The sequence below is a fragment of the Acanthaster planci genome, linkage group LG14 (assembly GCF_054643075.1).
Source record: "Acanthaster planci isolate LZ-2023a linkage group LG14, COTS_SCS, whole genome shotgun sequence".
NCBI classification, from domain to species: domain Eukaryota; kingdom Metazoa; phylum Echinodermata; class Asteroidea; order Valvatida; family Acanthasteridae; genus Acanthaster; species Acanthaster planci.
Genome location: NC_141790.1, coordinates 9,311,733 through 9,328,670, shown reverse-complemented (window position 1 = coordinate 9,328,670; position 16,938 = coordinate 9,311,733). Strand labels below are relative to the sequence as shown.

At 44.2% G+C, this 16,938-nt stretch overlaps 1 protein-coding gene across 1 annotated transcript in view; it reads left to right on the top strand.

The window, feature by feature from the left end:
- LOC110980751 (uncharacterized) overlaps window positions 1-16,938 on the top strand; it is a 29,755-nt gene that overhangs the window by 8,263 nt on the left and 4,554 nt on the right. The window contains exon 2 of the mRNA XM_022237699.2: window positions 12,461-12,509. Within this exon, the coding sequence (XP_022093391.2) occupies window positions 12,461-12,509 (49 nt within the window). The remainder of the gene's footprint in view (window positions 1-12,460; window positions 12,510-16,938) is intronic.

Below are 16,938 nucleotides of genomic sequence, written 5' to 3'. Positions count from 1 at the left end.
GCTCCCCACGTGCCCGCCAAGTCCATACAAGGAGATCCTATTGGACAACTTGTAAAAGGAATATATTCATAAAACGGACGGGGAGGTGTTTGGGAAAATGAAAGTAAAATTCCAGAACAAAATCATTGGAAAATCCATCATATTGTTGACTTTTTTTGACCTTCTGATTAAAATGAATGGGAATAAACATGTGCTTGGCTGGCCTTAAAACTTTACTTTAAGACCGGCTCAGGAGATTCAATGCTGATAATGCCCTCCCCTGTGGCTCAGGCCTGAGTCGCATCCATTCTCCTGAGCTCATATTTATTCCCAGCCTCATGCCTCACGATAACCACGAGGAATTCTGGCACTGGTTTTCTGGCATAGTGGAGGATTTGCTGGAGTCACAAAGGTCCCTCGGGGAAAAAATTTGGAAACTTGGACAAATTTGAAAACAAGGTTTTACACAGTACCAAGCCACGACATTTAAATACATGTACATACACTGTACAAGTACACCACTGCCATCTCTGGTCAGAAAGCACAGACGCGGTTGGACCAACTCCGCAGACGTTTTTGTATCGTGCACAGGAGTGGCCTGGAATGTCCAGTGATCCACCACAGTGTGGAAAGGCTACTCTCAAATCTCCTCTTCCCCCCCCCCGACAACAGTAATACGCTCTTAAGAAACAGAAGCCACTGTGGTCAATTCCTTCAAAAGCCGGATTTAATCAGGATTCACATGATGCTGTTTTGGGGTCCTGCTTGGCTCAGACGCCTTGCAAGATAAGATCTGACAGCAGATTTGGGATAAAGCCTAAACCTGTGATTCACCCGAACCCTGCGGCCAGGAGCAGGGGGGGGTCACAAGCTTACACCGCGCCCGTCAAATGACATACTGTAAATATTCAACCCGTCTGATGTCAGGCTACATGGTGGCCGAACTCCAGCACAGTGGCTGCAGTTTGCTGTGCATTGGGTGTCGACGACTCCCAGATTTTTGAAATTGATTTTGATTCTCTCGGGCACTGTACTTCCATTTCTGTTCATATACAAAATCTGACTTTTTCCCCCACCCTAAGTAGAATAAAAAGGAGAAAAAAAAAAGATGGGTTAGCGCAGGGTGTATTTTGAGTGTGCGGGAGGAAATGGACCGTCAAAGAGGTTTTCAGCTCTAAAACTACATGTACTTGACCAAGTATTGATATAAATTCACAGAGATTTGACGTTTGGGGAATTACTCACACTAGCACAGGATCATTTTTGAGATTAATTAATGGGTGTATTTCAGCCACTGCAGAAGTCTGAGTCAATTTTTTTTCATATCAAAGGCGAGATCGTTCCTTTAGGTGTTTATTTCTTGCCCAGAACCTGTCGGTGTCCGTCCAACAGCTTCATAGAGATCAGGATGCAGTGAACTACACAGCCCTACCGTGGATACACAAATCTTGCATACTCCTTGTAGTCTGTCATGCACATGGAAATTTTGTCTGCACTCCTGATGTCATTTCCGCTGACAGAGCAGGGTTGCACCTACATGTACATTTCAGCGTACATGTATGCAGATCCCTGCACCGTTGTCTGTTTGTAACTGTGGCGTTGTAGTCGCGACCTCTTGATCTTACTCACACGACCCCACAAGACCATCAGACCGGTGCCAGACCTCCAGTCTGCTTTCCGCATTGCAAACTATTCAACTGACCTTTGACAAAAGGTGTCCCCTTTGTCTTTGTCAACCCTCCTAAATTCTACGGCTGGTCTTGCGATTAGTCTTGGAGTATGTCTCATGATGGTCCTGACTGGCAACTCTTCTTCAACCCTCAACTGTTACGGTGAAAGGCACATATAACTTGCATGCACTCAAAGAGTTGCTTTGATCATTCATAAACAGAGCACGCTGAAAGTTGAGGTTATTCAAGATGTGAAAGACAGAAGGGTCCTTTAAAACTGCACTTGTACAGCTGTTAAAATCGGTATTTTAAGTGGGTCATAGTTTTCCTGCCACATTTCAATCCAGAGGTCGTGACCTTCTTTAAATGTATGTTGGGGGATGACACCTAGGACCTCTGACTGATTGTAGACACCCCTGCCACCCTCTTCCCTCCCAGCCCAGCCCAGCCCACCCCCCCCTTCACCACTACCATGGGAGGAATGAATCACTTGGCAAGATGGCCCAGCAAATCTTCAATTTGCAAAATGCCTGTGAAAAATCTCCCCTGTCGAGTCTTCGGTCAAAGGTGCTGGACAGAAATGGGCACACCTGGGGCACGCTGTAATATTTTAGCCCTCGCAGACGGCATTATTTCACAAGGAGCGGGGCTCCAGGCATGATTTGTGGTTCAGAATCCTGTGACCGCAAGACGAAATGGCCATATTGTTATCAAAATTGGCCTTTGGACAAGCTACTAGAAATGCTTACTTTTGACGGTCTTTTGAACTTATTGTCAAATATGATTTCCTCTACTCCTGGGAGCGTCGGAGTGAAGCAGTATTTGCTACAGACAGTCAGGCTACCACATGTTAGCCTCCACAATCTGTCAGACACAAAGCAAAAGGGAACCATTGAAGTGTGAGATAGCGAATAAATATGTCCGACCACACTTCACTTGACAACCACACGTGTACATGTACTGTACTATACGTGTACTTTGTAGACATGCAATGTGCATAGAAATTGCCTTCACTGGTTTACAAGTCCTGTGTACATGTACAATGTAAGTTTTAAACTAGTGGAAAATTGTTACACGTTCACATACAGCGTGTCGCCTCTTTCATGACTATGGTTAAGTTATCATTTTAAAAAGTACATGTACATGTAAGGGATCCTTGTTTCATTTTGGTAGCACACATTACATATTTTTTGAGGCACTGTTTTGTTTCACCATGGTGGTTGCTCATAGATCGCCAAACTATTATCCGCCGGGAGTTTTGAAGTGCACCCTCAGGGGCAAAAGAAAGACAGGCTGGTGAGAAGTTTTCTAACCGGGCCCCTGCATGCATTTGGTGTGCATGCGAAGGCCGTACATTCCAGTATAAATTCGTTGCACGTAGTCAGCGCGCCCTGCGCTAAACGCGCAAAAAACTTGCTCGCCTGCTAGGTAAGATCCTACCGAAGGACTGTCATTTTTATTTAAAAACATGCCGTGTTTTGTTCCTGCTCAGAGCGGATTGGGAAAAGAAGTGCACAGGTAAACATTAATATTTTACAATGTAGGTGAAGGCTGTCACAGCATGAGCAAAAAAAAAAAAACCAACTTTATCTTTTGAGCGTGTGCTAGAATTTGTGGCTGAAAGACTGGCAGAACACATTGAGGTTTCAAGTACACACTGAACACAGTACACAGGTTTTGGCCTCTGCCAGCAAAGTACAATAGCCCCCTCTGTTGGTGAAAGCTGTCCAGTCTGATCTATGAACTGCAGCAGGGTAAACATGTCTACATTTGTGTGGGTGCGTTGGCATACATGTTCTAGACGCATACCATACACATGTGTACATGTACATGCTTTCTGGTGTATATTCATGTATGCTCTTAGGAATGGTACATGTACATGTACTCCACATGTGTGTACATGAACAGTGTACAATAGTTCCTTAGCGGGGCTTGTCAGTGTACCGTACATGTACATATGTGCATGTACATGAAAATTTTACCATGAGTCTCTTCGTGAAGTTTATCTTCTTGTGATAAATTGGCACAAATTTAAATTACTGGTACATGTATATGGTTATTGATGTTTGTGAGCTGCTGAGGCAAAATGAGTAATGTCCCCAGAAAATTGTAAACGAGTACTGGCTAGCAAAACAAAACTGAATTTATCTTTCCAAAATCTGCTTTCATCTTTTTGCATTTAGATCATGTGCGCTCACACAACGCGCTTGTCGTCAAGGTTGGTGGCACAGTGCATGTTCTTTTTTCAAAATCGAAAACTGGTTCTGACCGCCCTAATGTTTCCTATCATCTTCCTCACACCACATCTTCGGAATGAAGTAACGTAAATCACAATTTTGGTATCACTGGAAAGCTCATTTCTCATACTTTTTTATATGTATACGCATCTCACAAGGCCCAAATTAGGGGGTTATTCCTCATTATGCCTTGCCACTCTCTAAGCCTTTTCTGAGCACTCAGGAATTATTCCAACATTGCCGTAAAGAGAGACTTGTGACAGAAGGGAGATGAACATCTCGCTGTCTGCCATATTGAGTTAATTTTACCGAGTCTTGTCTGGCCAGCTGTAATCAAATATCACCCAGAACACAAGTACAGTGTAGTGATATCCAACACTGGAAGTTCAAGCGGGTCAGTCGTGATCCAAACAATAATGGACAATACAGTGTTTAAGAGCATGTAGACATAACTGACGTAATGTACATGTTCACTAGACTTTTATATGGGTCATTCCATGAAGTTCGGGCACAGTTTGTGACGGCGTCCCTTGTTATATCGGTAAGTTTTATTGCCCTTTATTTTCACATTACAACAGATTAAGTCATATTCAGCAAAGATGAAGCACACCACAACAAGAACCTAGCAAGATTTAGAACAATTTCTATTTAGAATCCACATGCAGGGACAAAAGATGTTCATTTTCACTGATGTGACAAAGGACGCCGTCACAAACTGTGCCCAAACTTCGTGGAATGACCCATATATGGATAAAAGGGTATCTTTGAAAGGAAACGCATGCTGTTGAAACCATCCGAAAACTGAAACAGGTATTCCCTCCTGCCCTCTCCCCAAAATCTTTAAGCTACTAACTGCAAATATCAGTTTTCTTAACCGGACAGACTTGAAACATCAACCCCCCACCCCCAATTTCCGTGTTGTGCTATGCGTCACCGACGTCAGTGGTGATCTGATTTTGTCTGTCCAAAACTGCTTGCGTAGTGTTACCATTTTTGGAAAGCACATGCAGGCGTCACACACTGCACAGGTGCTCTGCAGGCAAACCGTGCACCATGAGTCACAATTTCAAATCAAGGGCACATGTAGATAAGCTGGCCAGAACTGGTAAAAACCGGTTAACCCTATTTGGGGGGGGGGATTCATCCTACCCTATTAAAAGCTTGTTCAGTGTCAACGCCTTTCTGGCATTCTGTAAAAACAAAACTTGAACATATTATTTTCATTGAATAAGTGGTAAGACCCGCCAAAATTGATCACTGGTAAATTCAGATGTATCTGTCCAGACCTGTACTCTGGCTCAGAACATTACATGTAAGTACATGTACAGTGTAGATGTACTTAAATACTGTAAATAGTGAAGCAGCGTGTGTTTTCTTGTACATGTAATTCGCAAGTTCCCTTGCATACTTTTAATGACCTTAAAGTCGAAGATATTCGTTGCAAATTGGCCTAACCCTCTGGGCCCTTTTTGCTAGGGACCCACCTCAATCCTCTGAAGTCCTCCAAACTTTTTTGAAGATGTTACTTGGAAGTGTGCCTACTGCCTCAATCCTTCAAAATCCTCCAGCAAGTCCTGTCATTATGTTGAGGCAGTGCAAATGGCATTCTTGAGCAGTGCGGTTGATTCAAAAGAAATATTGGGTTGAATTCATGCATGACTAACCCAAAACAATACAAGGTCCCGCCCGCGACCTTCACACTGCACGGCATCCTTCGCAATCAGCCATGCCCTTTTGCCATTCACCCTCAATCTTCCAAAATCGCCCGAAGGATTTTGGAAGATTGAGGTGGGTTGGAGTTAAAGAAGAGAGGATGGTATCCTTTTGGACACTTTCAAGATAACTTTGCTTCCTTCTTGCTTCTTGTCAATTAAACCGTTCTCAAATATTATCACATGTACCGGTAGCATTAAACAAATACATGTATGTATGTAAGAAAAATAACGATGATCAACTGCTTAATGAATACCTTAACCAAAAGAGGACGGTGAAACATGTCCATTGCCTGCGGAAGAACAGTTCTTAAAAGGAAACTGATGCTCAACAACCCTGGTAAACTTTTTAAAAAATGAAACAAAACAATCAGTTGGAATGAAATAAAAATAATAACATGAAAGTGAAATGGTAACTTGTGAGCTCTCCTTCAATTCAGAAGCTTGCATGGTGGCACAAAGTACATTTTATCTCTCAGTGTGGACATTATGTTGTGGCACTGAAATCATATTTTCTATCTGGAATGCCTGATCTGATCATTGCTTGATGCTGCGAGACAGACTACGCAAGGGTTCGCGGCGTGCATGCTATCTGTTCCGATTTCTTCGCGTAATTCTACCCGCGCTCGAATTTGGCTTCCTCTTAAAAGTCATCCTCGGAGGCATGTCATTGTTTCAACTCTAGATCTTCGTCTCACTCCTTTTTTTTCTTAATACCCCCTCCGTGGCCCCCACAGGCACCTGATAGTCAATTGAGTTTAGAATGAGGCAGGTGCACTGGCCTGACATTTCCAGACCACCGCTGAATAAAACATCGGCGCCCCGGTGTTACATGATGCGGGTTCAAAGAAAGGCGTGGGCCAGGAACAGGGAAGATAATATATCTTTCCGCAAGACCCATACTTGTCTCCCTTTTTAAGAAATGAAAGACGATGCTGCTTATTAGAGTTGCAATGTGTGTCCAGCTCGTAAAGTGCATATTTGGTCCTTTTTCTCTCTCTCTCTTGTAAGTCTGGGATGGAGGTAAGATATTGAAGATGATGGATTTCAGGAGACCTTTTTCAAAGGTCTTCCGGTAAGTAGTTACACAATATGCTTGTTTCAAAGAAGAATCGACAAATACAGGTTCCCCCCCCCCCCCCCGAGAGTCAGTGTGTCATGAGGTGACTGCACTAAGACAGATTTTTGGTGGCTTAAAAATGGCTTACACGTCTCTGCCTGGGATTATAACCTTGAATGTAAAGACGTGCTGTTTTACTCATCTCCTGGAAAGAGTTTTACTCATCTCCTGGAGGAAAGGGGGTAACACGAAACATGAGGAGTCCTCAAATGTATCCAATATTTTGTTCCCCCAAACGATCCTATCTGTAATGTGCAGTAGCATGTGGACTGGATGTTAATACTCGATCAGGGTCCGATATGATCATTCATACGGGTACATGTACAGTACAAGTAAGAACATGAAGGACGAGGCCAGGATGTGAATTAGATTCCCCAGCAATTGCCCCGGCAGCATTAATGCATCATGACACATTGCTGGCTGCTCTTGAAGATGTCTACGTACGTGGGTGTGCCATTGTACACGTACATGCCCTTGTTTTTTGGGTTTTTTTTTTTTTTTCCGCCGTTCTCTTTCTCCTTTTAATGTGTGTACACGTCTGTGCGTGTCTTCCCTTGTATTGGATGTTCGGAGTGCATAATTAGATTCATGGGTGTTGGTCCATGTTTCGCACGCACGCTGGAGCCGGCTTTAGATTTTGCCACTGACGTCAGTATGTGTCAAAGGAAAAAAAAAACCGGCAGGCCTGTGTGTCTAGCCCATGGGCTTGAATGTTCTCGCTCATATTTACAATTCAGGCCAGACTTACTACATTATGCACATGTACAAGCATAACATTGGGGGCCCCATGAAGAAAATGCAGGGAGTTAAATTTCTAGGTATTTGCTAAGTCCCCCGGGGCAAGCTGCTGGTTTGGGCATCTCATCTCATATTTTTTGGGGGGTTTCATTTTCCTCTTTTCCTGGTGGTTCGACTTGTTGGTTGGCCAGTTGATGAAATTTCACTTGTGTAATTTGCGGGCAGTGTCCGTATCACAGTCTACTTATTGTGTGAGTGGGTTTTTTTTTTTTTTAATCCTTGAGTTTTGTAAGAGGATATGTGATTGGATAAGATTTTGATACAGTTGTCTGATTGTCCACTTGTAATGGTTGACACACGGAAATGTGTGCCATTTTGGAGAGGCTGTGATTTGTTTCACTGTGCATAAGAGGTCACCCGATTGGATGCCGGCACTTTAGGCCATATCTCATTACCCAGTGACAGATGTGGATACATTGTGGCTGATGAGGCCATTGCCCTGTTTCTGTGCTGTCACTACCCTTCATTTGCCTCATAGTCTCCCCTGTTCATGTTTGAGCCGACCGTCCCCAAAGCCCCATCAAATATTCAGTAGAGCAGATGATGTCGTGCCAAGTTGGTGCACCTCGCGGAATTTCCCCTCCCGTGCACATACATGTACGCAGCCACTGTGGTCGTCATCTTTGAGACGAGCATCTGAGACTTGCAAAAGATTCTTTTGGACAATCGGACTTCACCCTTCATGATTTCTTCATCTCCTCGGAACTGTCTGTTTGGCTGCCATCTTTTGATCATCGGCGAGGTAGTCTTCGCCGGATCAGTTTGAGATTTGGAATAACTAGATCTTCTTAGGGAGATTCGAGTCAAGAAGGGAGACTCCCAGCTGTGTATGCTGAGCACAATGAAACCACTACTGGACTTAAGCGGCAAACCCAAGACTTGCTGCACTGGAGGGCTGGGTGACTTGAAAGGGCTGAGGGTGCTGGCCGCCTCGCCGGAGAAGGGCACCCTGCTGAGCCCCACGGGGATGGACCACGCCCTACTTACCGTCATCATGATTTTACACAGGTAGGGGCTTACCAGCAAAGGGCAGGCCTGGCTATTAAAGTGGGTGTTGGCGGGGCAGGGTTGGGCCATGCCTGCTGAAATGACGTTGGGCTGATCTTTTTGTAGTGCACCTGTATGTTACTTGTAATTTGGGAGTTTGGATTTCGTGAGTTCTCTTGTAACAGGTGTTTTTGTCCATTTCACTGGCTCAAATCACTACACATGTATTTAGACCCAGAGGCGTGTTCTGTTCAACTGTGACCAGCTTTGTAAACCAGAGTCGGACGTCACACGTTTGAATTCAAGTTCTCTTGCTACATGTATGTAAAACTGGCCAGGATTGAAAAAATGCCTTCATCTTTCAGGGTTCCCGCAGTTATGGAAAAATCCTTGGGGGGAAAAAAAGTTGTCCTGGAAAGTCAGGGGAAAGTCATGGAAAATACCTGTAGGCATGAAAGTGGGGCATCCTGGAATCCTGCCATCCGAGGACAAACGGTCATGAAAATCACGATCACTCAAGGGTCATTTTTGATTGGCCGTTTTGGATGTGATATTGGAATAATGATAAGTGTACAGGCTCTCCTTGTCTCTAGACATAAAGAAGCAGCAGTGGGTAGGGCAGTCTTCCAGTTCATACAACAGCAAAGGGCATTTATCGGTATTGTCATGGACGTTGTTGTACCTTATCCCTAACCCGCTAGGGCCTTTTTACGAGGGCACATCCTCAATCCTCCATGGCCCTACTTTTTGTTTTTTCTTTTGTTTTGTTTTTCTTGGGGGGGGACGGTTGGGCACATCAGGTTGGTTGCTGGGCTGAAGTTGGCTTTTTGCAGAGTTGGCCAACGGCTTTGCTTTTTTCATAAAAAATGCAGACATGTGCCTTTGTTTTAACACACTGCAGTTGAGGATTGTGTAATTTATGACCAGCAGCAGTGAATGATTGAACACACCGTCCTTGGGTACATGTATATTGTAAACCGTAAAATGCGTGACCAGATGCACCACTGTGTGACTGATTTTCATACTTCTGTCACCATTCACCCTCAATCCTCCAAAATCTTCCAGCAAATCAGCGTTCATCCTCAATCCTCCAAAATCCTGCAGTGTTCATGTCATCATTCATCCTGAATCCTCCAACATCTTCCAAAACCACCCAGAAGAGCCAATCCCAGTGTCCAGTAACTTTAGAAAAACATGTTGGGAGTGAGGAAATCCGTATTCATTGTACCACTTTTATTTTTGTAATGTTGTTATTTTCCCTTGATTGCAGGTCTCTCGCTGGTATTGTGACACTTTTAAGAACCTATGGCTGGGGAACAGTGTACAGTCTACCAGTATGGGTGCATTCATGGCACTTGACAATGACATAAAAAAAAAATTTCCCACTTCACTGCCTAAATGGGTTTCCCCAGCTTGCATAACATCGCAGGCTCAAGGCACTTTGTTTTTTGTCTAGCGAGTTGTTTATGTGGATTTCTATATTTCGAAGCCCTTAGTCATTGTATTTGTTTACTTTTTTTTCCTTGTGAATGTGAGTAGTTTCTTCCAGCGGTCTGAGGTTAGGAATTCAAGGTCGTGATTCTGTGCATTGTTGCATCGCATGACTCAGCAGATTACAAGTTTCAGTCTGCGTACATTTCCATGCAAGCAAAACCAACCACCCTGCCGTTTGCATGCTCCGATTCAGTCCACCCCAAGACTTCTCTGAGTCATCTCTGCCCTCCAAATGTCCAGCTCTAAACTGCGGTCGATGGGTACCGTTTCTTTCAGTTGAATCCTTCTAAGATCTCGGCTCCCTGTTTCTTTTCTGTTGTTGGGGGATAGGGATTTCCCCCATTTGTTTGGAAACTTTTTGACAGGTACCATGACGTGATCATCAGATCAGTATTTAGTCTCTCTGTTTCCTTCTCTGCAGTTAGGGACAAAGTCGTGTTGAATTACATGGATTGGTACTGTAAAGCCTTTGCACTGCATCTTTTGGACAAACAGATTAAATGTACACGTACCATGTGTACATGTACATGGTTTTAAGTAACCCTACATGAACATGCACTCTTTCCAAACAATGTATCACCAAAGACAGGTGTAAAAGCAAAGTCACCGAGCTTGTTCATGCGTTTTTATTATTTCACACAGTCATTATTTATTCTGAGAGAATTTGAAGCGACACACATGAGACTGTCTGGATTGTATTTTTCTGCGACGCAGTCAGGTGCCTCAGTGAGTGTCGTGTGTCAGTGGCATTTTGGTACAGTACATGTACCACGGCCAAAACACCGTCCAAACCAGTGGAGTTATGCAAGTTAGGAACTGAACACGCTTTGGCCTTGATACGTATTGAAATATGCTGAGCGGGCACCATTGGCAAACTGCCATCATAGAATTCTACACTGACTACAGTGTACATGTACATAATGGTAGTTTGACCAGTGGGTCATGATGCAGTCAGGGACAGGTCAATAATAGAGTTGTGGAAATTTCCATGCGTGGTCAAAGCCAAAAGCCTGTTCCATTGTCCACGTAGAGGGGTGTCTTTTTGACTGTGCCGAGCCCCTCCAACAAAAGGAGCTTAAACTTGTCAAGAGGATTGTTTGTTACACTTGTCTGAAAATGTTGTCAGGGCTGATGCAACGTTTGTCTTCAGAAATACTGACGAGTTTGTCCCGTGGACGTGGTAAATTTTCATGCGGAAAAATTTACCCCTCATTGTGGATGCTTGGGTCTCCCCTCTGGAGACACATGTAGTGGTCCAGGGATTCCCTGCATTAGGGATTTCATTGAAATGCACGTAACTGCTGCACATACAATATAATGTGTCCAGAAGATTCTTTCGTTTTCACATCACAAATGTTGCCATTTCACAGCGTCTTCTCACTTTCACGGCTCCTGGATGGTCAAATTGTTTGCTCTTTTCATTGGAATTGGAGAGAGAAAAAAACAAGTCAACAACTGGCAGACTTCGTGGCCAGTTTTGTGTCAGGAGAGCAGTTATTCATTTCCAACCGTACATGCATTTCGAGATTGTAAATTGTGATGTGTTGACGTTACCAGCTTGGCAATTATTTCAGATCAGTTGTTCTGTGGTTCTCTGAACGTGCTCTTGGGTTTGGAGTCAAGGATAACACCTTCCATCGTTGCTGGTATACAGTGTAGTTACCATTTTGCCTTGTCCGAAGGCAAATTTACGAATATCAAAAGGAAGTGCATGTTCCGCCTGTAGCTGTCTCTAGCTCTGTGCATGTCCCAAGCAGGGTATTGATATTCAGTTCCTGACACAGTGGAAAGACTCGGCAAGCGAACCGTCTCACAGAATTCATCTCGGCTGCGCACGTAGCGGTAGCTGTATTGGTCCTTTGCCAGAACCAGTTCCTCCTCCAGCCCGTAGCCCCCTTTGAGGAATTCAGTCAATTTGGGGCATTTCCGGAATCGAGCGTCTACCCGTGACCTTGAGCAACACTCAGAACATTCCGTCAGCGGGGAGAAAGGACCTTTCTAATCAGCCGGCACATGCAGCTGGGATCCTTGCCAGGAAAGGGAGAGTTAAAAAAAACAAAGGATCACTTGCCACATCTGGCGGGGAGTTGATCTCCTAAGCCAAGCTTGTGGAACATTCCGTGGAGATTTCTGCCCCTCTCAAGCCAGGCTTGTCCAAGAGTGAGGAACGCCATCAGCTGTGCTGTTAATCCTGGATTTCCCACCCCCGACATCTGGAAACAGGGGGGGTCATTTGGATCCTGAGGACACGTCGCCTTTCGTGGTACCACACGCAACGTCGGCATTTTTCAGGAGCTCTGCACGCAGTCTTAAAAAAAAAAGGGAGAAAAAGTGAATCACGGAACTGTAGCGAACATACATTTAAAATCCGGTGGAACACTGTGAGCAAGGTCATTCAAAGATGCGCATTCATTTAGGACAGAGTTCGTCTAACAAGGATATTTTGTCTTCAATTTGTTTCAGCACGTCGGCCACCGGTGGGGCCATCGATAACAAGATAGAGCAGGCTATGGTAAGTAACCATATACTTCCTCATTAAAAAAAAAGTGACGATACATCGCTTATCTGGCTAACTGACACTACAGACCTGGCACATTAAGTTCTTTCTTTTCCCAAAATGTTATAGCCTTTTCCTCCAGACACCAGTGTTAGGAATGATCTTTCTCTAGGAGTATTTTGCCTGTGAAGCCAGTTCAGTTTGCTTCACACATTTTTCTGGAAAAGAGTATCAGTGACCCTCTAAAAGTTGTCACCTTCATGAATGCTCTTACTTCTTTTTAAGTAAAAATCGACAAGCACATTTCTGTTGCTTTTCATTCTCCATGGCATGCACCATTTTGTGTTCCAAAGGTTGAGCTGTATTTAAATGTATTGATTATTGAAACGATAAACAATCAGTGCAACATGCACGGCACGACAATTGAATAACTTGAACAGTTTGCAAACCGGAAAATTTACATAACGGTTTCTGCCATTACATCCAGTTTACACTGGAACAGGTCAAATTGAGTAGGGTGGTCATGCATTCAAATTGTTGGCAGCTTGGGTCTTCCAGATATTTGTTCAAGAAGCAGTGATTTTTTTTGAGTCTGGGTTGCCACATTACACAGAAAGCCAGTTCACGTGAGACGATGATGCTCCATTTTGGAATGAGCAATGTACCCAGCCCCCCATGCCAACTTGTAGCAGGTACAGGGGCCATGAAATCAGTAGTCGAGTCGTCTTTTAGAGATCCAGGCAACATTTCGGACACATGAAACAGCAGAGAGTTTAAGATTTGGGTCCAAAATTGGGGTTTGCAAACTTGGAAGAAACAAAAACTCTGTGACCAAATTTGTTTTGGCCTGCCCTCAGGACAGTTGGCTAGATTGAGACACCAGATCAGTGGACCTCCAGATCGGTGTTAACTCAGAAGATTGCCTCTTTTTGTATAAAAGCTTCGAAATGATGAACAGAAAAAAAGTTATGCTGTAGAATGATTGAGTTATGCCTCTGCATGGATGGCATAAATTCAAGGTGAGACTGGTGCCAGACGAACAGTAATCTGTATGGATTTTTCCATGCGTGACCTTTTGGTCCTGACCCCAACGACAACAATAGCGTGGACCAACAGCAAAGATTTCCACCGAAAAGAAAAATGCATAATAAACCTCCGGCCCCTCGCTGTGCTTAGGATGCAGTAGGTACATGTATGACCCGGTTTGACCTCAGGGATGGCCAGTGTCATTGCATTGTGTCATTGCATTGTCCATTCACAGGCACGTAATCTCTGCCGACCGACAATATATTCTACTGAATGGGATTTGGCAGTGCCAATGGACTTATCAAAGCGTCAACAAGCTTTGAATGCTCTGTGAGCGGGGGGGATTCAATATGAAAAGATGGAAAGGGTTCGTGTTGAGAGCATGTCACCACCTCAGTCATTTCTGGAACCTGTAGACATGGGCTAGTGGGACGGGTTGAACAGTTACAATAGCAGCAGTGCATAATTGGCATGTTAGCATCTCCCCTTTCCCCAATTTTGTTGGCAAATGCTTGATTCACAGCGTTTAGCTGCTCACCACAGAGCGGTTCAAAACCAACAAGAATCGCCCGAGACAATTCTCTCCTCAAAGCCGGCGAAACTATTTTCTGTGGGGACCGTGTGGCGTGTACAGTAGACCTTTTACTGGGTTCAGTTGTACTGCCTGTCTGATGTTTGTGAGAGGCGTGAGTATCGCGTGCAGGAAGTCGGATATAAATACATCTGATGCCCTGAACTTGACCTCTGTACGGGTGAATGAGGAAAAACAAAACCAGCGGAAAGAAGGTCAGAAATCCATTTGTGTCCATATGTATGAAGTTGATATCCCGTACGGTGCACACTCGACACACTTTTATCATTAGATTCTTCACGACGTTGGTACCGGTGTGATACTCAGTCGTGTTTTTAGTTTTTGGGTCTGATTCCATTTGGGGGGTATTTTGGAGGTTTCAGTTTTCGTCTGCTGAGTCACAGGCAGATAGTGTTCAGTCCTCGGAGGATGGAGCGTGGCACACTGATGCAGATGCTAGGAGGAAAAATGTGCTCCTCGGCACGCATGTTTCCCCCGCCCCCACAGGGCCATTTACATTTTGGATGCACCAAGGTTTCCAAGTTTGACCTTCATGGCTTTGGAAAGCAAGCTTCCCCCAAGCCGCTGGTTTCATAAATCTGTCATCCGCAATGAGGAAACAATCGGTACCGAAATAATTTTTCTGTAAACGCTAGGGCCAATTTGGTTGGTATCTTCTCTCAACTAAGCAGACGTTTTCCTGGCATAGCAAATGTTTTGTACTCTGTAGATCCAGGTCTACATGTAAGCCAAGACTGGATGCGTACCACGCAGGGCCCGCTTTCATTCAGCAGGCCAGTCCAAAATATGGCATCTACTAAGCAAAGTCATTGCGCAGAGCTAAATAAAAAAATTAACTCAGCAGGGTCCTGGTGACATGAAATGCACACTGCACAGTTTTATTTGTGTGGCCGGTAACCCAGTTTTGGTCCCCTGCACTTAGCAGCTCGCTAGAAAAAACTTGGCCCCCAGGAGGTCGTCGTCATTGATTGCTGAAGGGAGGCTCCCCCAGCGTGTGCAGTCCAGTCTGAGGCCATGTTATTGATTCCAACCTTAGTCTCATCGTTGAGCGGTTTTGGTTGGGTTTGTTCACATTAGGGGGGGTACATGAGAAGCTGTTCAAACTCCCAGGAGGCCAAGTTTGTGAAGGTCTTCTATTCTCATACCATAAATAATTACTGAGATTTCCACACTCAAGAAAGTAAAACACTGTGGCAGTCCCGAAACTTTCATTTCAATCCATGCACAATTTTTTCATATGGCAGGACTGAGAGATACATGTATAGATATCAGTGGGGAAGATTTTGTTGTAAAACTTAACTGCAAGTGCCCAATTTCACTAAAGATGTATAGATTTGGACATCACAAAGTAGATTTTTTAAATATGGCAAGATTCAAAAATATAGACGCCCCGCTTTGATATAATTGGGAAGAGTTTGCTACAGAACTTGTTTGTATAGGCCCTGTTCACTGAAATTCCACAAATGTTGGCCATCTTTCTCCTTCAGACAGCAAGAGTCCAAGGATAGGACCTCAGGTCTGGTGGTCCCATGGGTGAAAATCAGACCTGGTCAAGATGGCACCTGGAGAGTCTGTCCCAGTGTAGAAAATCCTGATTATTTGTGGCTAACTGGTTCACGGGTATGAATGATATACATGTACCTGTGCCGGTGCCCTGCCCACGCTTGATCCCATGTAGCTTTGTCGAGAGTAGACTCAAAGGTTGATTTTAACACGGATACATGTATTTCAGACAGGAAAGGTCCTCTTAACTGGAAATCAGCCATGCATATTCTTGAAGTACTGCGAGTGATGACACCACATATTTTTAGTTTTTTTTTTTTCAGTATTGCTTAAACCCTATCTGCCCAAGGGTTGCTGGACCAAACCTTCCCCATTCACACAAAGTTAAAGTCCCCATACTTTCTGCACAGAGGCTGTTGGACTTTGTTTTTCTCAGGTATGCCAAACCCAATGCAAAAGCCAGCTGTCTGGGCTTCCAGACCTATCCCCACAGAATTAAACACTTCACTACTGTTTAATTCTGTGTGGTTGGGGTTAACTGGAAGGCGGCCACTCACATTCTTGAAGTGTTTGATGCAATAACACTCACACGTTTATAGTTTTCTCTTTATCCTTTTGTTTATTTTGCACCACGCAAGTTCCACGGAATCCTTCATCTGATATTTCCTTTTTGGCCACAGCCCTCCTAGCATGCATTTTCGTGAAAATTCTAGGAACGTGTCCAAATCCATCAATGTGGCAGATGATGAGAAACAAAGCTCGCTCAACTCAAGAATTCCACCCACACACCACCATTCTACATGTACATGAAAAGCATAGGCCTAACTACGTCTACTGTTCACAAGTTTGGCACATGTTCACTGACATTAACAGCTCGTCAGAATGCGGTCGGCCGCCTGGCATTCTTGACAAAACGGGGGCTCAAGGCAGTCAGGGCGCATGCAAGCAGCGGAGGATTGGATGACATTCCCATAGGAGATGGGGCTAGTTAGATACTGTACATGTTGGATGTACGTGACATTTAAAAATCCCAATACACGCTTGTGTCACAAGCCACAAAAGTTTGTGTACAGCTTTGAGAACACGTGAATGACAAATGGGAATGTAAATCATATACTCTGACATTTTATTTACCTGTCTCTCTCTGTGTCGCTATTTTTATTGCACATGTCCATGTTGGCCTGTCGTCTTTGTTTATATTATGTTGGCTTGTGCATACACATGAACTGTACTGCTTTGCCAGATAGGATCTACTGGATTGGGGATGAATGCATGTTTTGTACAGGGCAAACTGAGGATTTTGAAGGGTTGAGGATGTGTCCT